Genomic DNA, 27,806 nt, shown 5'->3' with positions numbered 1-27,806 from the left:
ACGGGGTTTCACCGTGTTAGCCAGGAATGAACCAAAGAAGATTCTCAGGAAAGAGGCTGGGCTTTTGTAAATGGAGAGGAAGGATGACTTAGCCAAATTTCCAAACCTACCTGAACAGATACATAAATAATGCCAAGAGGAATGACGATGATGGTGAAGACAGGCGTGGCCATGCAGATCATGACAAGGGTGCTGATTATCCCCAAGAAGCATGTAACCCAGCTGCGCATGGACTGAGGCAGGGTGTCATCCACCGTGGAAATATCCTAGGAAAACAATTAGGAGAGCTACACCATCATCGAGGTCTTCCTAAGACAGTTTACATCTTCCGTGTCCTAGCAAGGGATTTGTTGGATTCTGTTTGTTCCCAGTACTCCTTCACGTAATCATTTCATTGTGTCCATTTGCAATAGGCTGTACTGCTCACCCCAATAACCAATTTCATTTCCATAATTTCTTCATTTAGGTCGGGCACGGTGGGTCACACCTGTAATCCCAGCGCTTTGTGAGGCCAAGGCAGGTGGATCACCTGAGATTTGGGAGTTCAAGACCAGCCTGACCAACATGGTGAAACTCCGTCTCTACTAAAAATACAAAAATTAGCTGGGTATGGTGGCATGCGCCTGTAATCCCAGTGACTCAGGAAGCTGAGGCAGGAAAATTACTTGAACCTGGGAGGTGGAGGTTGCAGTGAGCCAAGATCATGCCACTGCACTCCAGCCTGGGTGACAGAGTGAGACTTCGTATCAAAAAAAAGAAAAAAATTATTCATTTATAAAAATTCCTCCAAACAGATGATGGCAGTCATCCTTTACCTTTTTCAACAGATTTGGTAAAGGTTTTCATGCTTCTCAGTGAAATTCCCACTTGTCAGATTTACTAAACCATTCATAATCATTGTAAGCTAATAGAGCCTTACAGGCAAATTCTTCTCCCATAACCAAGCCAATTCAATTATTCTAACTTTACACAGGTCCTAATTCCATTGAGTACCTAGAACAGAGCCTGGCACATAACAGGCATTTGATAAACATTTGCTTGGAGGCTCTGGTCATCAGGCCCTGCCACCCACTCTTGACTGATACTCAGGAAGTTGTTTCCTCTGCCAAGCATAGAGGACCAAGGGGAAGGGAGCTGGGGTTGAACGTGAACCTGCCTGGACAATGTTCTAACCAAGGAACCCAGTGGGAAAAGACGTGTCTACTGCCATGTTGCCTTCGAGTCATGTAGAATAAACGAACAAATAAGAAAATGAATCAATGGATGGATGGTTTGGAGAACACTCAAGAAGCTTGGTTTATATTTTGGGTTGCCCTTGCCTAAATTTCTGAGGATTATATTGATTCTATGACTAGTAATATGTGAGTACCAAAGTGAGTTTACGTTATTTCTGAAATTTCTCAAACTGGATCAGGGATAACGGTCTTCCAAGAAAGCTCTGAATCAGGATGACTCCTGAGTCTAACCTACCTTTCCCAAAGTCCTATCAGAATGCAAATAACTATACCCACAGTTGGCAGAGAAAAGAAATCCTTACCAGCTATCAGTTCTATGTAGATTACTTTTGACCCTTACCTGGCACAGAGTCTCCATCTTTCCTTCCTCCACTCCATCTCCTCTTAATTCAGCCATCGATCCCAGAGGCCCCTTGATCAGACTCATAGGTCTGAGCCACCTCCCCAACAAAACTTACTATATAATTAATGACAGTTTCCTTTTTCATGCAAACGCAGTCTTCAAACTGTGACTGTTGCCTAAGTAACTCACAGAAAACCTCTGTGTTCTCTTTCCCAGAAGATTATATATGTTACAACATGGGGAAAACTGTGATCTTTGTAAAATTACTACGAGAAATTTCTCACCCAAAATGGAGTGTTCTTTTAGGTTCTAGTAAAGAGCAGAAAGGCCACTGAAGTTGTTTCTAGTGACATCATGCCCACTGTTTCTGCCCCAGAGGAAGGTGACACAGGGGGACCAGTTAACGGCCCACTTTTGAAGTGTTTACTGTGTCCCCAGAATCTGGCTGTGGACTGTGAGCTATACTTTCTGTCTGCCCCAAGGCCAATAAACAAGAGTCCAGAGCTGCTCCATAAGCAGAGGGCTAAAAACTGTGCTGATGATAGTTACTTGTCATTCAGAATTGCCTGATCTCTGCCTCTGTTCCTGAATTCCCATCTCAGATACACTAAAAAATCAATGAGTCGGGTCTGGCCCATGGCAGAGAGACATCTATGATCTTCACATTCATTGAGTGCCCCGGTGCCCAGAACAGTACTTGGCTCATAGAAAGTGCTCAATCGAGGTTGTTGAATGAATGAGTGAATGAATGCCAAGGGTTCCAGGATCTGGATGGAAACAATATCTGAGAACTTCTTAAAATCACCAATGGCTCTATTTCGTAGTCCAGACCAAATTTACTCATTCTTAAAGCATTCAAGATAGAAATTTCAGGAATGGAGGCAGAGGCCAAGCAAAGGGTTATCCTACTATCTCTTGGATTTCCTGTCCCAGGCAGTGACAGTGCTTTTATTTATGTTCTTTCCTCTGCAGAATAATCCTTCTCACCCTGCTCTACTGCCATCCCTGCCCCCAACCCTCACCATCTCCCTGGTTTGCTTCTATGACTTAAGTTTCACCTTTTCTGACATTTCCTCCCTTTATCACTCAGGCTGGGCTAATAATGCCTTTTTTCCTTTGTACTCCCAGACCACTTTTCTACACACTGTTGTTACTGGTTTTACTATATTCTATTTATAATCCTTCACTTCCTTGGTTGTCTTCTTCACTAGATGCTGAGTTACTTGAAGGGTCAGAGATGTTCATCCCTGAATCTCCAGGATCCTTGGGAGCTCACAGCAAGTACTCAAGAAACACCTGCATGTTGAGTGGACAAAAGAACTGGAACTGAACAGTGTTGTCTGGGGGGACATGATAATTCCTCCCTGTCAGAAAGATCCTCAGTATATAAACATACCACCTGACAGTCCTTGAGATACTTACACCGGCAAACCTGTTCACAATCCGGCCTGTGGGTGTTGTGTCAAAAAATCTCATGGGTGCTCGAAGGATATTGTTGAGCAGTTGCTTGTGCAAGATATTTGATGCATGGACGAAACCAAAGGCACTCCAGAAATGTGCTATGAACACAAATATACCTAGAAATGGAAGCAGTTTTGTCAGCACCATGCAAAAGAATCCCTGATGACTTGTGCCCAGGACATAACGGCAAATGCATTCCTGAGTCCAGGAAAAGTACAGGGTCCAGGCAGATTCTGTAAGATGTCATAGCCATCAGACATACCTTGCGCTAATCCCAGAGCTCCGTAGACTCCAAGTCTCATGTCCCTCTGAGATTTTGGATAGTCGGTGCTATTGAAGATTTTAGAGTCACTGGTCCAAGCACTGAGCCAGAGGTTGGATCCAATAAAAGCCACAGAATTCATCACAAACGCAAGGATGATGAAGAATATTGAAAAAAATCCTACTGCTTGTAGGTACTCCAGGTAGATGGAGAACTTCACCTGCAAAGTCCCCACCTCAATATTAGTAGAACTCCCTAATGGTTTTTGATAAGGAATCACCTAGAATGCCAACCACAAGGAGAAGTGGAGGCCCCTGGGAGCATAGGTAGCAGGTAGCAAAATTTGGTAGTCTGTGGTCACCATTTCTGCACTGTGCCAGGAAGAATAGAACAATGCTGAAATACAATGCAGGGTAAATAATCATAAAAGCTAAAGGCATTTAAGAGAAGAAGATATAAAATAGATTGGGACAAGCAAGACATGGTAGCATGCCCCTATAGTCCCAGCTACTCAGAAGGCTGGTGTGGGAGGATCTCTTGAGCCCAGGGGTTTCAGTACAGCCTGGGCAACATAGTGAGACCCTGTCTCTAAAATAAACACACAAACAAAAAATCAGAGTAGAACAGATGATGGGGTTCTACTGCTGACCTTGAAATTTGTGGTTAAATTTCATTAATTTGAATTATGTGCTCTAGGTCTGAGTCTTCCTGTTCCTCCACACATCAGAATGGAATCAAACACTCATGAAGTGTGGGATGAGGACATTTACAGGAAACATGGCATTCTTTATGGAAATATGACTTGGTAGAAAGCCCACAGCCTCTGCTAACATGTTAATAATGAATCTGAAAATTTGCAAAGGACAGAGGACATATTGCTCCTGTAAGTATGTGTTCAATTTTCACTTAACGTTAAAAATTTTGGGTTCTGAACCTTATAACACCTCAAATGCTACTTTTTTGTGTGGTGTTCACCTTTCCAGTTTCTACGAATTCCTTCTTAATTAGTTTTTGTCCTTTCACTAGTTCTTCATCTTCCTTTAGGCTTTTCACATTCCGAGTTTTCAAGGAGTTTTTCAGGGACTTCAGATGCCTGCCGCTGGACCTAGAACTGAGAGAGGGAAGCTTCCCTGAGCATGCAGGCAATTCCCAAGGGTCTTCTTGCAAGCAGATGTCATAGTCGCTCAGCTGGCATCAAAGCACATTTCAGGGCAGATGACCAGGGGAAACTGACACAACCCCGGTTTTTCCCCATCCCCGCTCATACAAGAAACAAAGGAAGAGCTTGGAGTGTCCATGGTGTTAACCCTCACAGGAAAAGCCCAAGAAGAAAAAGAAAAAGATCAAGTGGAAATATGGAGCTGACGAGGGCTGCCAGCTGAATAGATGGCCAACCTGCGGCTAAGCGTTCGACGAAAGCTGTTCTCTCTTCTCATGGTTATGGAGGCTGCATCTTCAGGGATCTCTTCCATACTGAATATCAGCCCAGAGTCATCGTCTTCTTCTTCACTGCCATCATGGACTAGGGAGACACACTAGAGGTTAGGGAAAGAGCTGCATAGAGTCCTGTCAGTCCTATGAACAAGGAGAGAGAAGCCTTCTCTGATCTTGCTGGTTTCAGCAAGGGATCCCAGATGTACATACAGGATGGAATACTTTACTCCATAAATCCTCCATAAATAGTTATTACTACATCTTGTTATTAAGAAACAGGATAAAAGAGAGATAATTTTTTCCTTTATCAGGATAAAGGAGAGATGAATTAATATTCCACTGGAAGAGAAAATGGTCAAAATGGAGAAGAAAATTCCTAGAAATGCCCGGCTTCCTTTGGAGGAGGAAAGAGTTTTAAGGATTATGGTAGACATACAGAAGAGTCACATTCTCAGAATTGACTAAAGAAGTGATTGTAAATTGAAAATGCTCATCTTGGCGGAGCATGGTGGCTCACACCTGTAATCCCAGCCCTTTGGGAGGCCAAGGTGGGAGGATCACTTCAGCCCAGGAGTTTGAGACCACCTTGGACATCACAGGGAAACTCTATGTCTACAAAAAAATTTAAAAATTAGCAGGGTGTGATGGTGCATGCCTGTGGTCCCAGCTACTTGGGAGGCTGAGGTGGGAGGATCACTTGAACATAGGAGGTTGAAGGTGAGCCATGATTGTGCCAATGTACTCCAGCCTGGGCAACAGACTGAGACTCTCTCAAAAAATAAAATAAAATAAAATAAAATGTTCATCTTGAAATTCAAATAATTTAACAAACTTATATTAATTTAAAGCACTTAAAAGACATACCCTGAAAATAAAATAAAATAAAATATAAGACATAGTGTGGGCATCAGTGGGGATGGTAGAATAGGAACCTCCAGATATCTACTCCTCCATAAAAGAAATAAGAATAATGACCAAAAAATGGTCAAAGTCAACTTTTTCAGAGCTCTGAAATTAACCAAAGGCTTGCAACAATCCCAGGAGCACTTGTTTTTTTGAAGAGCTGACACTCAGTAATAACAGTAAGCTTGGTAGCAGTTTAACTTACCCTATTTCTGTCCCCCTCTCCTTGGCTGCTACAGCCTAGAAAACTAACAGCCATACAATCCTAGTAGCCATGAAAACCAGCAGCCTAGCAGCCACTGGAGGGGGCAGAGTGGGTTCAGAATGCTCCCAAAAGCCCCATCCCTGGAGAACTGACATTATCTCACCTATCTGGAATTCCCTGAAAACCCCCATTTACAGGGCCTATTTGACCTAATGCTGAGCTAGCTCAAACAATCAGCAGCAATTATTTAACATCACAGCAGCTGCCTGAGGTGGTGATAACACTTGGGGCAAATAAGAAGCTGACCAAAAACTTAAAAGGAAAAGCTGGGAAATAAGATGCTCACAGGGGCTTTGATCTCTCTGATATATTCCCAGCAATCTAGAATGCCACATACACATGCAGAGCTGTGCACATGTCCAGGAAAGATGGAAGAGGGCTCTAATCTCTCACTTCTGGCTGACCATGTGGCTCTGTATAAGCAGGAAGTGAAGGCTAAGGCAGAGATGTAAATTGCTGGAGCGCTGAAGACATGCTCCCCATCACCCACAACACACACACAGAGCCTCTCTGCAAAGGCTGAGACATTTATTGTTTCCAAGCATTTAAGGAAGTCTCTGTCTAATCACTAGCTGACCACTAAGCCAACCAACCAGAGACCTCAGTGGTCACACATGACAATGACAAAGAATACAGACTTAACAGAATTATTTCAGGAAATGAAACAAATAGGAAGAACAACCACAACAAACAGCAATAACAAAGATTGCCAAACCACTGGAAACTAGGTGAGAGGCCTTGAATAGATTATTGCCTAGCACCTTGAGAAAGAACTAATCCTGCTGACACCTTGATCTTGCCCTTCCAGCCTCCAGAAATGTGTGGCCATTCAGTTTGTGATGTGTTGTTAAGGCAGCTAATTAGGAAACTCATACACAGAACCAATCTCAGTGCAGCTCAGCTTGCCCTCCTGCCCTTCTCTTCATTCCACCAAGTCCCAGATCCCAGGGCCAACGCAGCAGCATCCTAGGCTCTGGAGCTTACAAAACTGCTCAGAAATGTTCTCTCAGTGTTCACCAGAAAAAGGGCTTATGGGAGTGTTTTGCAAACTGTTCTTTGTACATTAAAGACAGGATTCTTCAAAGGAAAAGGGGTTTATAACAGAATCCAGAAACTCAGATCCAGGCTAATCAGAAAAAAATGTTTACCATTAGCATAGGACAACTGCCCAATTTTCTTACAGTAACCATGGTGATGTGGTTGAGCAATAACTCAGGGAACTCTAGCAGTAGACACTGTTCTTTCCTTGGGACATTCACTCCCCACTCCAGGCAGGTGCTTTTTGTTTTCTCCAGGCTACTATCTGGAGCACATAAAGGTTGATGCAAAGCTTTCAATCGCTCCTTTCTGCTGTTCCCTAATACTCCTGCCCCACTCTCCTGGCCAGGCTCCCAATTTCTGTCACCTACACCATCCTGTTCTTTGTTCCTGCCTTCTTCCTCCAAAGCTTACAAACTTCCTGGTTTAGACTTTTCTTCTGTTTTTTCTTTTTTTGAGCAGAGATGGGGTTTCACTATATAGCCCAGGGTGGTCTCAAACTCCTGGGCTCAAGTGATTCTTCTGCCTTGGCCTCCCAAAGTGCTGGGATTACAGGTGTGAGCCACCGCATCCAGCCCTGGCTTAGATTTTTCTTTCAAACTCTTGGGCTTCCCAGGGGTTTTTTTTTTTTTTTTTTTTTTTTTTGAGATGGAGTTTCACTCTTGTTGCCCAGGCTAGAGTGCAATGGAGGGATCTCAGCTCACAGCAATCTCTGCCTCCCAGGTTCAAGCAATTCTCCTGCCCCAGCCTCCCAAGCAGCTGGGATTACAGGCATGTGCCACCATGCCCGGCTGATTTTGTGTTTTTAGTAGACACAGGGTTTCTCTATGTTGGTCAGGCTGGTCTCGAACTCCTGACCTCAGGTGATCCACCCGCCTCAACCTCCCAAAGTGCTGGGATTACAAGCATGAGCCATCGAGCCCGGCCCTCCCAGGGTAGTTTTAAACCATTACTTGTCCTCACTTCATGGTCAGAACATGCTACCACTTGTAGGCTGTGTAGCTACTCCCTCATCTGACTAATTTCTGGAATGCTCCTACACCCTTCTGTCCTGGCTTTCTCAGACCTGAACTCCTGCTGGTGACCACCCGAGGGTGATAACCAGACCTATGCACAGGACTGCTGTTGGCAGGTCCTTGGGAAGGGTCACAGTAAACAGAGCTCCACTGCTGACTAGGGCTAACTGGTGAACCCAATGGTGGTGATATTAGAGGCTATTGCTATGGTACACTCTGAGACTATGCAACTGCCATAATTTTTTTTTCTGGTTCAAACACCCAGTGGTTTTGGTATATTAATCAAAATCCCTTTGTTAGGATTTACCAAGAATTTAGCAGTACACTAATAGTGCCAGCCCAGGAAGCTGTTGAGGAAGTTGTTTAATGGATTTGGGGTTGATGGGGTAACATGTGTGACTAAAGTTAATAGGAACATGGCATCCCTAAAAGAGGGACTGTTGTGCCACTGGTGTTTCTTCCACAAGGGTTACTCATTCAGACTTTCAGTTGTGCCCTTCTAAAGAGTGTCCTTTGATTGCGTGTCAGACATCAGATGAGCAGGATAAGCCACCAGTTTGGCCCAGGCATAGAGTTTCAATTTCTATGTTTCCTCAAAGAGACTCAAAACCCAGAAAGCAGAGTTTGAATCTCTGGGTAGTTCGCTTCCAAATCTAGTTCACTGGATACTGTACAGTTCAGGAAGTAGATACTGGTTTACCATTCCCTCCATGGCCCAAATTCTATCTTGTCCCAATCCTCCTTACATACCTGTGGTTTCCTCTTCAGGGCCTGTATGTCTTAGAAATGTCTTCAGATTCTTAGCAAACTCTCCTTTTTGGGCCAGGAGAGCACTGTAGGATCCTTTCTCTATAATTGTGCCATTCCCCAGAACTACTATCTCATCCACTTGAGGAAGAAAGTGCATGCTATGTGTAACCAAGAGTCGAGTCTATAAAAATAATATGAAGTTGTGTTAATTACCATATGTCCACCATCTTCCCTGTCTTACTTGCCAGACATATCCTCCCCTCTCCCTCCCACCCCACCTTTGTATCTTCATCATGTTCAATGATTTCTCACCTTGCCTTTCAACAGGCCATTGGGGCCCAAGACCTTATTAAAAATATGTTTTCCTACATGAGCATCCACAGCAGACAAAGGGTCATCTAGAAGATAGATGTCTAAATTTTGGTAGGTAGCTCTGGCCAGGCTGATCCGCTGCTTCTGACCCCCACTGAGATTTATACCCTGAAGAAGAAAATAATTTATATTAAGCACTACTCCCTAGACCCACCTTCACAGAATCTAATAGGGAGGGGTAAAAGGAAGAAATTTATCTCAATAAGGTGTCAAGGGGTTAAAAATCTAACAAGTTCCAGGTCGGGCGCGGTGGCTCACGCCTGTAATCCCAGCACTTTGGGAGGCTGAGACGGGCGGATCACGAGGTCAGGAGATCGAGACCATCCTGGCTAACACGGTGAAACCCTGTCTCTACTAAAAATACAAAAAACTAGCCGGGCGAGGTGGCAGGTGCCTGTAGTCCCAGCTACTCGGGAGGCTGAGGCAGGAGAATGGCTTGAACCCGGGAGGCGGAGCTTGCAGTGAGCTGAGATCCGGCCACTGCACTCCAGCCTGGGCGACAGAGCGAGACTCTGCCTCAAAAAAAAAAAAAAAAAAAAAAAAAAAAAAAAAATCTAACAAGTTCCTTTATACAAATAAAGAACTGATTCAAATAAATAACTTTAGGCCCAACAATTAAAGATATGGCCAACTTATCACTTTTTATCAGATAATTTACTTATTTAATGGTTTTTTGCTTGTCACCCCATGAAAATGTAGAACAGAGGTTTTTTCTGTTTTGTTCATGGATGTAACCCCAGCACTTAAAACAGTATTTGGCATATAGTAGGTGCTCAATAAGTGTATGCTAATTAATGAACAAAATTACTCTAGAGCTGTATCTTCACTAATCTTCTAACATCTTGAGATTTTTTTGTTCCCAAAGATTGCTACATTTATTTCTAGTACTGGGGAGGGAGGATGAAAACATCCTAAATATGCAGGGTTTTTATTTAGAGATTTCAAAATAAATTATGCTAGATCTATATAATAAATACAATATAGTCATTAAAAATCTTTTTCTTTTTTTGAGATGGAGTCTTGCTCCATTGCCCAGGCTGGAGTGCAGTGGCACAATCTCAGCTCACTGCAACCTCTGCCTCCTTGGTTCAAGCAATTCTCCTGTCTCAGCCTCCCGAGTAGCTGGGACTACAGGCGCCTGCTACCACGCAAGGCTAATTTTTGTATTTTTAGTAGAGATGGGGTTTCACCTTGTTGGTCAGGTTGGTCTCAAACTCCTGACATCAGGTGATCCACCGCCTCGGCCTCCCAAAATGCTGGGATTACAGGCGTGAGCCACTGCGCCCAGCCCTAAAAATCTATTTTTAGGAAAGGCCTTTAATAACATCAGAAGATAATTCACAGTAAACGTCTAAGTGTTCAAAGCAGATTAGCAGAATCTTCCCCTGGCCTTGCTGATACAGAAGTAGAATCAGGACACCTAGGCTCTGGTCCCACTTCTGCCCAACCTCCTGTGAGATCAACCTTGGGTCAGTCACTATTAACTTCTTATGGCCTTGCCTCATCATCTTCGATTTAAATTACATAATTCCTGTATCTGCTTCCAAGCAGAAAGTTTTAAAATTCTGAGTTATTACGTGGAATATTGTGACCCCGTGTAGTTCTTCACCACCATCCTCACTTTTTCTCTTCAATATGCCTTCCCCCTTGAAGATCCCTTGTTATCCCAAGTACCTTCTCTCCAATCTCAGCCAAATCTCCTCCAGGCAGCATTTCCAAGTCTGGGAGGAGAGCACAGGCCTCCAGGACTTGCTGGTACCTCTTTTCATTCAACTCGGCTCCAAAAAGGATGTTTTCCTTGATGGTGCCATTCTGAATCCAGGACTGCTGTGGGATATAGGCAGTGGTGCCCTAGATGAAAAAGGAACAGACCATATTACAGCTGCACCTCCAGAAATGCAGGGTTGAAGGATGAGGTGGCTGGAGAGGGGGAAGAAACAAATGGAGTTTAAATTTGAAGAACTGTGCATCAGGATGACTGAGGATCTGATATTTATTCATGTGCTTGTAGTTATTCCACTCTCAGGACTCAATATCCTCTTCACCATCAAAAGGCCCCTTTTGTTAGACTATGTTTTCCAGCCATGATCCTGAAAATTAGATGATAAATGTGCGTTGTTGCTTCTAGAAGAGGGTTTTGGTCAAACCCAATTGAATTTACTAGGAGCCACAAAGGGCTAACACTGACGAGGGAATGGTATAGATCAGCGGTCCCCAACCTTTTTTGGCACCAGGGACCAGTTTTGTGGAAGACAATTTTTCCATGGATGGGGTGGTGGTGGGAGATGGTTTCGGGATGAAACTGTTCCACCTCAGATCATCAGGCAGTAGATGCAGCCTAGATCCCTGGCATGTGCAGTTCACAAAAGGGTTCGTGGTCCTATGAGAATCTAATGCTGCTGCTGATCTGACAGGAGGTGGAGCTCAGGTGGTAATGCTCGCTCGCCGCTCACCTTCTCCTGTGTAGCCTAGTTCCCAACAGGCCATGGAACAGTACCAGTCTGAGGCCCAGGGGTTGGGGACCTCTGGCATAGATGACATCTTAGGAAGCAAGATTATATCCAAAGAGAGATGGAGCCTGGGTGCGGTGGCTCACGCTTGTAATCCCAGCACTGTGGGAGGTCAAAGTGGACGAATCACCTGAGGTCAGGAGTGACCAGCCTGGCCAACATGGTGAAACTCCATCTCTACTAAAAACACAAAAAGTAGCTGGATATGGTGGCACGAGTCTGTAATCCCAGCTACTCGGGAATCTGAGGCAGGAGAATCCCTTGAACCCAGGAGGCAGAGGCTGCAGTGAGCTCAGATTGGGCCACTGCACTCCAGCCTGGGATACAGAGTGAGGCTCCATCTCAAACAAACAAACAAAAAACAGAGATGGAGGCCAGGCGCGGTGGCTCACGCCTGTAATTCCAGTACTTTGGGAGGCTGAGGCAGGTGGATCACAAGGTCAGGAGTTCAAGACCAGCCTGGCCAAGATGGTGAAACCCTGTCTCTACTAAGAATACAAAATTAGCCGGGCATGGTGACATGTGCCTGTAATCCCAGCTACTCAGGAGGCTGAGGCAGAGAATTACTTGAACCTAGGAGGCAGAGGTTGCCGTGAGCCGAGATCGTGCACCACTGCACTCCAGCCTGGGTGACAGACTGAGACTCCGTCTCAAAAAAAAAAAAAAAAAAAAAAAAAAAAAAAAAAAGAACAACCAGAAATGGAGACCAACAAATGCCTGTGTTTGAGGAAGAACCCAGTTATGAGTTAGCAAGAAAAAAAGCTTCCCCAAAGGGGTTAGAAGACAGACTTAAATCTGTAGTCTGCTCTGCTATAGTGCATGTTTTTAAAATTGCAAATTAGTAGGCCGGGCGCAGTGGCTCAAGCCTGTAATCCCAGCACTTTGGGAGGCCAAGACAGGCGGATCACGAGGTCAGGAGAGCGAGACCATCCTGGCTAACACGGTGAAACCCCGTCTCTACTAAAAAATACAAAAAACTAGCCAGGCGATGTGGCAGGCGCCTGTAGTCCCAGCTATTCGGGAGGCTGAGGCAGGAGAATGGCGTAAACCCGGGAGGTGGAGCTTGCAGTGAGCTGAGATCAGGCCACTGCACTCCAGCCTGGGCGACAGAGCAAGACTCCATCTCAAAAAAAAAAAAAAAAAAAAATTGCAAATTAGTTCATTAGTGATTGCTAAATCAGGAAATGATGTCAGTATATTGTAGAAGAACAGCTGGTTCTTAAATTTTTTTTCCAAGCAGGTCAATATAAATCAATTGGAGGAAGCATTCTCATACTTAAAAAGAAACTCTTAGCAATATATGAAGATCTTAAGAAAAAAAGCTGAAAATCTATAGATACGCCTCTCTTTGGTACAAGTAGTGGTAACAATTCAAAAATGGCTAAAATTTTCCCTAAATTTAGCTCTCTGGAAAAGTTCAGAGTGCTGATGAAGATGCCATGAAAACATTTTCCTCTGTGTTAAAAAAAATCATAATTAGCCAGGCGCAGTGGTTTACCCATATAATCCCAGCACTTTGGGAGGCTGAGGCTGATGGATCACTTGAGGCCAGGAGTTTGAGACCAGCCTGGACAACATGGCGAAACCCCGCCTCTACTAAAAGTACAAAAATTAGCTGGGCATCATCAATGATAGACTGGATAAAGAAAATGTGGCACATATATACCATGGAACACTATGCAGCCATAAAAAGGAATGAGAGCATGTCCTTTGTAGGGACATGGATGAAGCTAGAAGCATCATCCTCAGCAAACTAACACAGGAACAGAAAACCAAACACCGCATGTTCTTACTCATAAGTGGGAGTTGAACAGTGAAAACACATGGATACAGGGAGGGGAACATCACACACCGGGGCTTATTGGGGGCTGAGGGGCGAGGGGAGGGAACCTAGATGACAGGTCAATAGGTGCAGCAAACCACCATGGCACACGTATACCTATGTAACAAACCTACATGTTCTGCACATGTATCCTGGAACTTAAAATAAAAAATTTTTAAAAATTAAAAAAAAAAAAGTTAGTGGGGCATGGTGCGCACACCTGTAATCCCAGCTATTTGGGAGACTGAGGCAGGAGAATCGCTTGAACCCAGGAGATAGAGGTTGCAGTGAGCTGAGATGGCACTATTGCACTCCAGCCTGAATGACACAGCGAGACTCTGTCCCAAAAAATGTATATATAACTGATGAAGACAACACCCTACACCAGATTTTTATTTTGGAAGCAAATGCCATCAAAGATTTAGCTCTCAAAGGAGGGAGAGAGAGGCCCAAGACTAACTGTAATGTTGGGTGCAAATGCCAGTGTTGATTTTACAAGGTTACTGTTTTTATTGCTCTCGATGTTATTGCTATGGTTGGGATTGTTTTTGTTGGTAGTTTGATTACAAAGTTATATAAGTTTTTAGTGATCTATTACAATTCTTTTCCCTAGGTCCAGTTATTTTTATTGTACAGTTTTGCAGAATGTGTGATTTTTCAGAAACAAATACATAGATAAAGCAGAAATGCCTATACTTTTTTTTTTTTTTTTTTTGAGACAGAGTCTCTTTCTGTTGCTCAGGCTGGAGTGCAGTGGCATGATCTTGGCTCACTGCAGCCCTCCTGGGCTCAAGTGATTCTCATGCCTCAGCCTCCCAAGTAGCTGGGATTATAGGCACGTGCCACCATGCCCGGCTAATTTTGTATTTTTAGTAGAGACAGGGTTTCACCATGTTGACCAGATTAGTCTCGAACTCCTGACCTCAGGTGATCCACCTGCCTCAGCCTCTCAAAGTGCTGGGATTACAGGCATGAGTCACCGCGTCTGGCCAGAAATGCCTATATTTTGAAGGAAGACATCTCTAATCAACAGTTTTCGTACTGTAGCATGCATATGAGAATCACCTTTAGAGCTCCTTAAAAATGCAGATTCCCAAATCTTACCCCCAGCAACTGATTATATAAAGTTGAAATGGGACAGAAAATCACAGTCCACAGATCTACCAGATGTCTCCAAGGCCTCACCTACTAGCCCTCAGTGCCTTCTCCCCAGTGAGGCAAAAGCACGAAGGGAGTCAGAGGGAGGCTCCCTGCTGACATTCGGGAGTCAGAGGCTTTCACAATGACATTCCCTCTCACCTTGATGGTGATGTGCCCGTGGACATTCTCCATTTCTCCCAGCATGGCTGATATCAAGGAGGACTTCCCAGAGCCGACAGGCCCCATCACAGCCACAAGTTGGCCTGGCATAATGTCCAGGTTCACACTGAAAGAGAGGAATGTCTTTGAAGGAGATAGCAGGGGTTGGGTATTGAAGAGTAGCTCAAGTCACTTCTCTGAGTCTCCACGAAGTCTGGTATTAGGAGATTTCCCCTCAAGATTGGAAAATTTGCCTTGGATATACAAGACCCCAAAGTGCTTCTTTAATACTTTTTCTTTTTGTTTTTTCTTAGCTCTAAAAGGCTAGAGAATGAGCCCCAATGAGCCCTAATTTATCCAACTCATCTGTAAGCTGTTTGTGCCAAATGTGCATTTCCAATGATAACATTCTCCTAGAACGAACATGGTTACCCATTGAACAAGACCCTATTGGGGGCCTGGAGACCTGGCTTGGTTCAAGTCCCAACCCTGATGCTGCTGGGCTATGTCATCTTGGAAGGTCACTTCCTTTGGACTAAGGACCCCTCCTTTCTTACTAATGGGATTGGACTAGATTAACATTTCCCAAATTTAGCTGCTAAATGTGTCACCTGGAACATTTGCTGAAAGTAGATTCCCTGGCCTTTCTCCTGAATATTTGACTGTATCTGGCTGGGTAGGGCCCACACTGGAATAGGTTCCCGGAAACTCTGTGTGCCAACCCTGTTATTTGAGTTTCTAGAACACTAGGAACATTAGGAACTTGTTCACAGTCTTTCTGAATCTGCCCGTGGAGCTGAATTTCTTCCAGACCTATAACAGTAAGGTGGAAGCCCTGCCCAGTTTCCTCTCTGGAAAGGGAACCTGCTGGGTTAGGAGGGTTCAGAGCAGATGCTCCTGCCCCTAACTCATCGTGGGGCTAGCTCTGGAGTCCATGTTAAAGACTATAGGAACAAGATAGAGGAGTGGGAAGTCAGGAGTATAGTAAGGAGATAAGAAGACATGCTCAGTTGTCCGAGATCACGCCACTGCACTCTAGCCTGGGTGACAGAGCAAGACTCCGTCTCAAAAAAAAAAAAAAAAAAAAAAAAGATGTGCTCAGTTGTGAAGAAAGAAAGACATGGCCTATTCAGGCCCCTGGTGTACTCTGTGTGCTGTGCTCAGTGGATGAATTGGGTGTGCTATTACACATGGTGCTTAAGAGACACACTACGTGCAGAAGATTCACACTAAGGAGCCAGATTCCAATGCTCCTGATTGCTATTCTTGGATGAATGAACTTATACTGAATTCAGGTTCTTGTGTTTATATTCTACCATACCCAGAGACGCGGCCACCTGCCAACACTGCACCACCTCCATCCACAATCTGCACACACAAATGTCTTCATGGGATCACAGCTGGATATTCATGGTCCCATAGTAGGAAAGCAGGGTGGCAAATACAGTTATCAGGGGAAGGGGCTGAGAACCTTTGCTTTCAGCTCATCTCTCCAGGGGTTTGTCCTGTACTGGTATCTAATTGAAGACACGCACATAGCTCATTTCCCCATGTATTCTATTACACGGAATTTTCTGAGAATCGGCCAGGCAGTGAGAATGCTAAAGAACATTAGGGTGGAAAGAAGGCAACTCACTCTCGGATTGTGGCTTCCATATCACGTTCCCAGGTAAAGGAGGCCTCAGAAAACTGCACGGCTTTGTCTGTTGAGAAAAAGTCCTCTTTTGGTCAAATGTATGTCTCCATGTGACTGTCTGCCCTTTCTCAGCCCTCATGTGTCTCCGCTTTCTCCATCAGCACCCGGGATTGTTTCTGCTAAGTGCTGGCTCCTATGCTAACAGGAGGCAAATGAAATCTCCTAGAATGAGACCAGAAGTGGCCTGCATATGAAGTCCTTTTTTTTTTTTTGAGTCATGGTCTCACTTTGTCACCCAGACTGGAGTGCAGTGGTGCAATCTCGGCTGACTGCCGCCTTGACTTTCCAGGCTCAAGAGATTCTCCTGCTTCAGCCTCCAGGTAGATGGGACTACAGGCATGCACCACCATGCCCTGCTAATTTTTGTATTTTTAGTAGAGACAGAGTTTCGTCATGTCACCCAGGCTAGTCTCCAACTCATAGACTCAAGCAATCTGCCCGGCTCAGCCTCCCAAAGGCCTGGGATTACAGGCCACTGAGTCCAGCCTAAAGTCCTTTTTTTTGTTTTGTTTTATTTCATTTTGTTTTTTTGAGAGGCAGTTTCACTCTTGTCACCCAGGCTGGAGTGCAATGGTGCAATCTCAGCTCACCGCAACCTCCATCTCCCAGGTTCAAGCGATTCTCCTGCCTCAGCCTCCCAAGTAGCTGGGATTACAGGCATGTGCCACCACACGCAGCTAATTTTGTATTTTTAGTAGAGACGGGGTTTCTCCATGTTGGTCAGGCTGGTGTCAAACTCCTGACCTCAGGTGATCCGCCTGCCTCGGCCTCCCAAAGTGCTGGGATTCCAGGCGTGAGCCACTGTGCCCGGCTGAAGTTCTTTTTGATTCAGAACTCCCAAGCCTACTGGAAGGCCAGATTCCTGACCTACGCATACTCTGGGTATATTCTCAGGCCCTCTGTTGCCCAGTTCCCTTGTATGAATTCCATCTCCATATATAAATCCTCCCCACCATGGATTCCAGTCCTACTGCCCACTCTGGCCATGGTTGGCCCCCAACATTGAAACCTTCAGAATCTGAGTATTCTTTCACTCTAGGCTACCTTCCCAATCCCACACACTTGGCTCCATCCTGGCTTCTGCTTTCTGGATCCTTTGCAGGATTCCCTGCTTATCCTCAGAAGAGCTGGCCCAGCTTTATTTAGCAATCTAGTTGAGCAATCTGCTCTCAGTGTAAACATAATTCAAGTAAGAACATTATGTATCTTATGCAAGCATAGGCTCAAGACAAATCTCCAAGCTCTCTCTTTCAGTTTGCTGCTGCTAAGTTCTTGCATTATCAAAATTCTGGCACCAGCACTGCGAATAAGTTTAGGAAGCAACTTTCAAATTTATTTACCAAAATTGCAGTCATGTCGAATGGCAGATGTGTCCAAGTCATCCCCTCCCAAGTACTTCTCCAGCCGCTCTGTGGAAACACCGGCCTAGAGAAGGACACAAAGGATCTCAAGAATTAAAGTCAGTAACAAGCACAAGCAGAGAGATTTTGACTTTGTCATTAGCCCATGATTTTCTATTTGCCACAGCTGGCATCTCCTAAGCTCCACCAAACTCAGTCCTGGAAGCTATCCCACCGTAGACAGATGGAAGTGGGTGCTCTATTTCAGTCCTTGAGCAAACTCATGGAGTTCAACTCCTCTGCTCTCTCCAGTCGTTGGCCCTAATTCCAGAAACTACCTCCTGCCTTCTAAGACAAAAACTTAACTTCTATCTGGTTCTGGTAACTAGGCCCCTGGCTTTCTCTTCTTTAACTGAGTCTATGCCCTGATGCACATCCAGCATCCTAATTAAGCCACTCCTGGGAGCCTCTGTAGAGGAACTGGCTATGGCATCAGGGGGACCCTGCACACTTCCACACAGGCCAGATAGCCAAAGCTTAAATTGCAGGTGAGGTAAGTGTTGGCAGAATACCCTGCAGTCCCCCGGAACTTGAGAACTTGGGAAGATTTCGAGGCACTTCTACAAGGATGTTTCTCACCTACTTCCCCTTCTTCCAAGGAGGCTGTCACGAGACGGTTTTTCATTGCCACCCAGGCTCTGACGAAGTCTTAGGCTTTCTGCCTGCTCCCTCCTTAGGGTACAGAAGCAGGCTATAGAACCATTTAACTGCGCATGGATCAGCTCCTCAAAAACAAAGTACCCCACTGCTCACATTGCATTGCCATCTGACCCTTTTGTTTTGTTTCGTTTTGTTTTGTTTTGAGATGAAGTCTCACTCTGTCGCCCAGGCTGGAGTGCAAGGGTGCGATCTTGGCTCACTGCAACCTCCACCTCCCAGGTTCAAGTGATTCTTGTGCCTCAGCCTCTTGAGCAGCTAGGACTACAGGCATGTGCCACCACGCCTGGCTAATTTTTGTTTTTTTTTGGTAGAGATGGGGTTTCACCATGTTGGCCAGGCTGGTCTCAAACTCCTGACCTCAGGTGATCTGCCTGCCTCAGCCTTCCAAAGTGTTGGGATTACAGGTATGAGCCCAGCCACCATCTGACCCTTTCTGATTCAGTGTCATCCTGAGGACCAGGAATGCAGGGAGCTGATACCTTTGCTGATCTTGCTTTTGCTATTTATGCAATACATTTCATCTAAAAAGATCCTGTTGCTTCTTTACCTGCCAAATCTGCCAGCTTTTCTTTACACCCTCCAGGACAGGGAGGCCTTCTCTTTCCCATGGTCTGAGTTCTCTGAAGCCAGCCTCTTCTGGGATAAATGCACGTCACCACACTCCTGTCATTCAGGCCTTCTCATCAGTCTGCTGCCTGTCTGGTGACCTTCCTCTGCAGCTCTGGTACTTGTCGCATATCAGTGACTATGCTCAGTTTTCAGAACCCAGGCATTTCCTCTGGTTCATCCAAGGTTTCCTGAACTCCAGACTCATTTTCTGATAGTGCAAGGCTCTCAATTTGCATTTGGTTTGACCAACACATGGGTTTATGCAAAGGGAGGGTCTTTCTTCTCCCTTTGTGCCGTATTTGCCTAATGCTATCTCAACACCTCAAGCGCCTTGGAAAAATATGAGAGAAACTAGGCTGGGAAATGTTCCCAGTACTAGGACTAAACATAATAATCTCACTAAAGGCTTTCAGAGATTGTCTCCCTGTGACGTAGATGAGATTGGTATAATTATCCTCATTTTAGAGTTAGATAAACTGGGGCTCAGAAAACTCATGATTTTATTAAGGTCAAACCACTGGTCTCCAGAAATCAAACAGATCTCTCTCTCTTGAAAGTTTACCAGCATAAGTTAGACATGGGATGTGATAGCCAGTCATTCTGGACTCCAAGGCTCTTAACCAGAGATAAGCAGTCATCAGCGAGAGTGCCGACCTACCTGGAGCATGGAGGAGATCATCATGGGAAGCATGCTCAGGGGAAATCGCAGGATGTTGAAGAGAGTGATGGAGGTGAAGGCCTTTTGTGCATCCAAAATATTGTTGCTATCCACCAGGACATAAACAGAAAATGTGACCACAGATACCTGGAAAGGGCAAGGTCATAAGCAATAGGGACAAAGCAGCATTGTGCTAGGTTTCAGGAGCACCGTATATCAGAGCTGAAGGCGCCTTGAGGGTGATCCAGCCTCTTCATGTACAGATGAGAAAACTGAGCCCAGGAGAGGAGGAAATATCTTCCCCAAGGTCACAAGGTCAATTAATGGATTACTAGGACCAGAGTTCAGGTCTCCTGGTTCCTTTATCTGTGTTCCATCCACTATAGACCTACACCACCTTCCAAAGAAGACAAGAAAGCGTCCTAAGCTAATCCTTCCTGATACCACATGCTTGCTGTGCATCTTGAAAAGTTGCTCTGGGCTGCCAGACCACCGTACAGTACATGAAGGTGAAACTAGAGCTGGGGGTGTGGGACAAAGGAGGAAAAGGAGCATGGGGCGGTGAGAGGGACAAGTCCCCTGGATCTCGCGGTCAGGCCTAGAGGTGCCAGCTAGTCTATCAAAAGTGAACTTCCTTTTCAGGAAGCTGATGCAGGTCCAAGTGAACACCCAGGCGAATGCCCATGGACCCCTCTGCTACTCACCAGGACTGGAGTTAACTGGAAGATGAACATTACTACACACTGTAGTTGACTAAAGGCCAGCAGGTTCTTGAGCTCTTTCTTCCGGAGATTTTGGACTTGGTCTCTGAATGAAGGTTCCCAGGCAAAATATTTCAGGATCTAATAAGTTGAAAAAAAATACAGCTCACATGATTGTCCCCGAAAGGGCACCAGGTGTATCTGATCCACCCATGTTTCAGGATATAGTCCCCAAAATGTGAGGAATAGAAATCCAGATTATAAAGTGTGATTACAGAAGGTAGCTTGTATTTGTTGACAACCTACTATGTACAAAGCATTTTAAATACATTATCTCACTTTATAACAACCTTAGTATGACTAACTGTTCTAGTTTGCCTGGGACTAAAGGGCTGCCCAGGACACAGGTCTTCCAGTACTAAGACTTAAAAAGTTCTGGGCAAATCGAGGTGAGTTAGTCACATTACATTTGTAGAGTTATTATCTTCATTTAAATGATAAGGAAACAAGCTGAGAGAGGCAAGGGAACCTTCCAAAACTTTTGGCAAGTTAAACCACCCAGTGGTAGAGCTGAGATTCAAAACTAGCTCTCCTTTTAGTTTTGCCACATTAACAGAAGGACATATCAGAGCTCTGTGTGGAGAATTAACAAGGAGTTAAAAGGGGGCTCTGTTTTATTTTTAAGAAGTTTAGGATAATGTTAAGATGCATTAATTCAAAACAATATTCAGTTAAAAGAAATCATTGGTCACCTCTGGAGGATGAAACGCATTATCATGAAAGCTGGTAAATGGAGAGAAAGAAGCAAGAATTTATTCTGCCTATCCCATACTAACTTCATTTTAGGGTAAACAACAAGCTGATGAAAGATAATTCTTCTTCATAAAATTCCAGCTAATCAATGTCAAGGGAATAACAGAATTAAAAAATTTCACTCTTTTGCAATTCCTAATGAAATAACAGACCTAGGCCATGATGATCATAAAATTCTTACAATAGTGTTTTTCACCTTGGTGGCATATTAGAATCACCTAGGGAACTTAAAAAAATATACATGTCTGGGCCTCGCTCCCAAAGAGTCCAATTTAAATGGTTTGAAGTAGGCCCCCAGCCTCAGTGGGTTTTACAAACTTCAAATTTCTCAGGTGATTCTAATGTGCTGCCAGCATCACAAACTACCGCTCTAGTGAAAGACTAGCAGGAAACCTTGTAAAGGATGGATCAGGCTGACACTGCCTGGGCCCACTCAAGTCATCATCACTGCAGTTTGGAAGCACACAGCACCACTTGAAAGCAACCTGGTACTCCTACCCCAAATGAAATCTAAATCAATCAAACCTTTAGATCTAACTATCAATTTACAGGAAATAGGACAAATAACCTGGTTTTTTTGGAATGACCAAGACAAACACACACACACACACACACACACACACACACACACACACACACAGAGACAGAAAGAGAAACTTGTAGATTAAAATCACTATCAATTAAATACTATACCATGCATGGACATTTTTTGGGTCCTTATTCAACCTAACCAACAGCAAAACAAACAAACAAAAGGCACATATGAGGCAAATGGAGAACTTTGATGGTATCAAAGAATGTTAATTTTTTTTGTAGGTATGATAATGGTATTTTGTCTATATTTTAAAAATAAGTCCTTCTTTTAGAGATACATACACAGTATTTATGAATGAAAGGACAAGATCTCTGAGATTTGCTTTAAAATAATCAAGGGTGAGGGGAGTGGGTTTATAAATGAAACTAGTTAGGGCATGCTGATAATTCCCGGAGCTGGGTGAAAAGTTTGTAGGGGTTCATGATAGTCTCTGTTTTTCTATATGTTTAAAAACTTCTACAGTAAAGTGTCAAAACAAAGCAAGCTATTTAGGGTGAATAAATAGAAATAGAGGTTCAACAGAGGACCTGAGAGGGACAGGAGGACATGAAACAAAAGTCATGTGACACAACTGGCCGAGAAGCAGGAATCCATCACCTCTACCAGGGTTTGCGAAGGTCAAGAGAACTACTGCTTCTGTCCTTACCCACAGAGAGCCACCTACGCTCAGATTCTCACCTTGATTCCACTAAGAATCTCATTCATGATCTTTAAACGTTTGTCTTTATTCTTCATATTTTTGACCTGCCAGGAAAAAAGCAAAAGAAAAACAATATACGCTTCCATGAGAGAGGGCTCTGGTTTGCTGCAGACATCAGGCCTCACTGCTACTTTGTGACTGTCACTTAGTAAGAACTTGAGGTACCCAGTGATGGGATTCACCACCCTCCACTCTCTTTGCCCACTCCGTTCCTGCCACACCCATCTTCTTTCTGATCCTTGCTTGTGCCAAGCTTGTTTCTGTCCCATAGCCCTTGCCTGACTGTACCCAGCTCCCAGGCTGTTCTTCCCCTGCCCTTCCCAAGGCTTTCTCCTTTACAATCAGGCTTGTGTCATTCAGAGTTCAGCTTAAATGTCCACTCCCCAAGAGGTCTTCCCTGAACTCATTGAAAATAACCACCCATTCACTCACTATCTCATCACCCTGTTGAATTCTCTGTATAACACTTATCATGATCTGATATTTTTCTTCTTTGTGTATTGCCTGTCTCTCCACCATCCCACCAGGTAGAATGTAAGATCCATGAGAACAGGAACCCTAACTCACTACTGTGTTCTCAGAGAAGTAAGATATGCAAGAAATATTTTCAAAACAATTATTTGTAACTTGAATGCAAAACAAATGAGTCAATAAATCATATACATTGTCAAGTCCACCCACCCAACCTGTGAATTCTGGCAGGACTGAGGACACTGTCCACACGGAACCCTCCCACCTGGTGGTAGCGGGGTGATTGCCAAGGCTCAGGCTGAAATTTGGATCACTCATGCGACTGTTCTCTCTGGTTGGTTTAGATTGCTATAACAGAGAAGCAGGGCCCCAAATCACTGTTACTAGGGCAGCCCAGCAGAGCAAGAGGGAAGAATTATGTGCAGCATCTCTGAGCCCTTCCTTCTCCAGTCAGGCTCTTCCCTCTAACATGAATGCAGGGGAGTGTATATAAACCCTAAGAGTCATCAGAAGATGAAAAGGGAACTCAGAGAAAGCCAAGTACACTTGAGATGGTAGAAAGTCTTCCACCAGCTTTGACTTGCCCAAACTCCCATTAAGAATTAGAGTAGAGTAAGAAAAAGGGTTTGCACTTTAAAGAAAGCATATATTCTTCCGGGTGACTCTTTCTTTACCTGAATGGTCCTACTCTTGGTGGACAGTATCGCATTAATTGGGATTACAAGCACCATCACCCCAACACCTGCTAAGACTGAGGGTCCCAACTCTCTCCATAGGAAGAAGATGGATAAGACAATCTGTAGAACACTTGACCACAGCAAGTGTATGAAGTTGGTCACATCCATGAGCTTCTGGGCATCCACAGACATCAGGTTCACTGTTTCTCCAACGGTGTACTCCTTCCTGGCCAAGTTGGATAGGGTCAGTGCCTAAAGATAAAGATTGAAATTGGGACCCAATGACAAAGCCAGGGATACTAGGGAGTAGAAGAGGAAGCTCAGGAAGTGAGATTACAATGGAAGGATGTGCTCCATATGGACACAGCTTCTCCAAGGCACTGTGACTTCTTGCCTCCAAATCTTACACGTGGTGTTCTCTCATTCTTGATCACTCTTTCTTCCTATTCCCACCTTCCTCCAACCCTACACATCCACACACTTCTTTGCCCAAAAAACTCCTATTTATCTTCTGGTGTCAGCCGAGATGTAACTTCTTGTGAGAAAACCACCCTGACTACAAAGTTGGGATTAGATACTCGTCCTGTGTACTCTCATAATATCCTGAGCTTACCGTTGTCATTACATTCATCACAATGAACCATAATTACCTTGTTTTTTTTTTTTTTTTGTTTCTGCACTACATGTAAACTCTGTGAGGATGAGGGCATCTATCTATTTCACTACTATATTATGTGGCACATAGTAGAGAATCAAATACTGAAGGATGGAAGAAAAGGAGGGATGGATGGATGGAAGGAGAGAGGGAGGAAAGGAAGGAGGAAACCAGCATGTATTGATTTTGACCTCAGAAGCTTTTGATATGGCAATGTTATTTGGAGCCATACTCTTATGAAGAGGTTGTAGTAATTCCCAAGAAGGACAGAGAATTTAGAATGAAGAGAAAAACTTCAGACTTCATACTTTGAAGTAAAATGACTTTTGTAGGCCGGGCACAGTAGCTCACACCTGTAATCCTAGCACTTTGGGAGGACGAGGCAGACAGATCACCTGAGGTCGGGAGTTCAAGACCAGCCTGGCCAACACGGTGAAACCCCATCTCTATCAAAAATACAAAAATTAGCTGGGTATGGTGGTGGGCGCCTGTAATCCCAGCTGCTCGGGAGGCTAAGGCAGGAGAATTGCTAGAACCTGGGAGGCGGAGGTTGCAGCGAGCCGAGATTATGCCACTGCACTCCAGACTGGGCTACAGAGCGAGACTCTGTCTCAAAAAATAAATAAAATAAAATAAAAGACTTTTGTATTGTCAGGATTTTTCAGGCACTGTCTAGATGCCTGGTCTTGTAGTATGGGCTTCCTGTTCTCATGTTAGAGAGGTCAGGAGGTTGATATCCACAAGTCTGTCACTTACAACAATGCCTTGCACAAATGTATCAGAGTACTGAAACCAACTTGCACTATGCCACCAAGGCACCATCTGGAGTAGGCTGCATCTTTCTATAAGAAGGAGAGCCACCTTGTAATTCCCAGAAAGACAGTGTACGAGCTACAAGTGGCCCGTACTACTTCCATCTCCTCCTAGAAGCACTACTGCCATCTTAATCCACCAATACATTCTTTGGAACATATCAGAATTCTTGGCTGTACAGTAAAAAGAGGAAAGTTTTCTAAAATGTTGGAACACCAAGGTTCTAGAGGAATCAGCCCACTGCTATGCCTTCCTTTTGGTATGGAAGAGGGAAAAACAAAAAACAACTAACAACATCTAATTGCCCTTCAAGGTAATCACTATACATTTCTATTTTCAGTAAATTTAGTCCCAGTACATATCTCAAAATAATAAGAGTTATCTACAACAAACCCACAGCCAATATCATACTGAATGGGCAAAAACTGGAAGCATTCTCTTTGAAAACTGGCACAAGACAGGGATGCCCTCTCTCACCACTCCTGTTCAACATAGTGTTGGACGTTCTGGCCGGGGAAATCAGTCAGGAGAAAGAAATAAAGGGTATTCGATGAGGAAAAGAGGGAGTCAATTTGTCCCTGTTTGCAGACGACATGAGTGTATATTTAGAAAACCCCATCGTCTCAGCCCAAAATCGCCTTAAGTTGATAAGCAACTTCAGCAAAGTCTCAGGATACAAAAATCAATATGCAAAAATCACAAGCATTCCTATACACCAATAACAGACAAACAGAGAATCAAATCATGAGTGAACTCCCATTCACAATTCCTTCAAAGAGACTAAAATACCCAGGAATCCAACTTACAAGGGATGTGAAGGACCTCTTCAAGGAGAACTACAAACCACTGCTCAACGAAATAAAAGAGGACACAAACAAATGGAAGAACATTCCATGCTCATGCATAGGAAGAATCAATATCGTGAAAATGGCCATACTGCCCAAGGTAATTTATAGATTCAATGCCATCCCCATCAAGCTACCAATGACTTTCTTCACAGAATTGGAAAAAATAACTTTAAAATTCATATGGAACCAAAAAAGAGCCCACATTGCCAAGACAATCCTAAGCCAAAAGAACAAAGCTGAAGGCATCATGCTACCTGACTTCAAACTATACTACAAGGCTACAGTAACCAAAATAGCATGGTAGTGGTCCCAAAACAGCATGGTAGTGGTACCAAAACAGAGATATAGATCAATGGAACAGAACAGAGCCCTCAGAAATAATACCACACATCTACAACCATCTGATCTTTGACAAACCTGACAAAAACAAGAACAAAAATTAATTCAAGATGGATTAAAGACTTAAATGTTAGACTTAAAACCATAAAAATCCTAGAAGAAACCTAGGCAATACCATTCAGGACATAGACATGGGCAAGGACTTCACGTCTAAAACACCAAAAGCAATGGCAACGAAAGCCAAAATTGACAAATAGGATCTAATCAAACTGAAGAGCTTCTGCACAGCAAAAGAAACCACCATCAGAGTGAACAGGTAACCTACAGAATGGGAGAAAATTTTGGCAATCTACCCATCTGACAAAGGGCTAATATCCAGAATCTACAAAGAATTTAAACAAATTTACAAGAAAAAAATCAAACAACCCCACCAAAAAGTGGGCAAAATATATGAACAGACACTTCTCAAAAGAAGACATTTATGCAGCCAACAGACACATGAAAAAATGCTCATTGTCACTGGCCATTAAAGAAATGCAAATCAAAACCACAATGAGATACCATCTCATGCCAGTTAGAATAGCGATCATTAAAAAGTCAGGAAACAACAGGTGCTGGAGAGGATGTGGAGAAATAGAAACACTTTTACACTGTTGGTGGGACTGTAAACTAGTTCAACCATTGTAGAAGACAGTGTGGCGATTCCTCAAGAATCTAGAACTAGAAACACCATTTGACCCAGCCATCCCATTACTGGGTATATATCCAAAGGATTATAAATCATGCTGCTATAAAGACACATGCACACGTATGATTATTGAGGCACTATTCACAATAGCAAAGACTTGGAACTAACCCAAATGTCCATCAATGATAGACTGGATTAAGAAAATGTGGCACATATACACCATGGAATACTATGCAGCCATAAAAAAGGATGAGTTCATGTCCTTTGTAGGGACATAGATGAAGCTGGAAACCATCATTCTGAGCAAACTATTGCAAGAACAGAAAACTAAACACTGCATGTTCTCATTCATAGGTGGGAATTGAACAATTAGAACACTTGGACACAGGATGGGGAACATCACACACCTGGGCCTGTCGTGCGGTTGGGGAGAGGGGACGGATAGCATTAGAAGATATACCTAATGTAAATGACGGGTTAATGGGTGCAGCACACTAACATGGCACATGCATACATATGTAACAAACCTGCATGTGGTGCACATGTACCCTAGAACTTGAAGTATAATAATTTAAAAAATCAATCAATCAATATAGTCCCAGTAGCCCTTGTCTGGGGACAACTCCTGGCTTTGTGATTGTAGGCATTGAAATTATCTAAGCCTTATTTTTCTCCATAAAATAGGGATAATGTACTTATTTCACAGGGCAATAGCCCTGTGAATTGATAGTAAATGTAAAAAATGTTTCATAAGTAGTGAAGCATTGTCTAAA

The 27,806-nt window shown here is 43.8% G+C and overlaps 1 protein-coding gene across 3 annotated transcripts in view; it reads right to left on the bottom strand.

Annotated features, from left to right (window-relative positions):
- The window catches only part of ABCC2 (ATP binding cassette subfamily C member 2), an 87,458-nt gene that overhangs the window by 14,069 nt on the left and 45,583 nt on the right, over window positions 1-27,806 (bottom strand). For all 3 annotated transcript variants that reach the window (XM_073019248.1, XM_073019249.1, XM_038009430.2), the window contains 15 exons: window positions 23,688-23,942; window positions 22,521-22,586; window positions 20,438-20,575; window positions 19,734-19,880; window positions 17,747-17,831; window positions 16,347-16,413; window positions 14,711-14,837; window positions 10,754-10,930; window positions 9,020-9,187; window positions 8,708-8,888; window positions 4,697-4,823; window positions 4,277-4,412; window positions 3,302-3,521; window positions 3,001-3,155; window positions 111-266 (listed from right to left, as the gene is read on the bottom strand). In XM_073019248.1, the coding sequence (XP_072875349.1) occupies window positions 111-266; window positions 3,001-3,155; window positions 3,302-3,521; window positions 4,277-4,412; window positions 4,697-4,823; window positions 8,708-8,888; window positions 9,020-9,187; window positions 10,754-10,930; window positions 14,711-14,837; window positions 16,347-16,413; window positions 17,747-17,831; window positions 19,734-19,880; window positions 20,438-20,575; window positions 22,521-22,586; window positions 23,688-23,942 (2,205 nt within the window). The remainder of the gene's footprint in view (window positions 1-110; window positions 267-3,000; window positions 3,156-3,301; window positions 3,522-4,276; window positions 4,413-4,696; window positions 4,824-8,707; window positions 8,889-9,019; window positions 9,188-10,753; window positions 10,931-14,710; window positions 14,838-16,346; window positions 16,414-17,746; window positions 17,832-19,733; window positions 19,881-20,437; window positions 20,576-22,520; window positions 22,587-23,687; window positions 23,943-27,806) is intronic.

This window comes from Chlorocebus sabaeus, chromosome 9, assembly GCF_047675955.1.
Source record: "Chlorocebus sabaeus isolate Y175 chromosome 9, mChlSab1.0.hap1, whole genome shotgun sequence".
Taxonomy (NCBI): Eukaryota; Metazoa; Chordata; class Mammalia; order Primates; family Cercopithecidae; genus Chlorocebus; species Chlorocebus sabaeus.
Note: the sequence above shows the minus strand (reverse complement) of the source record. Positions and strands in the feature narration are given on the sequence as shown.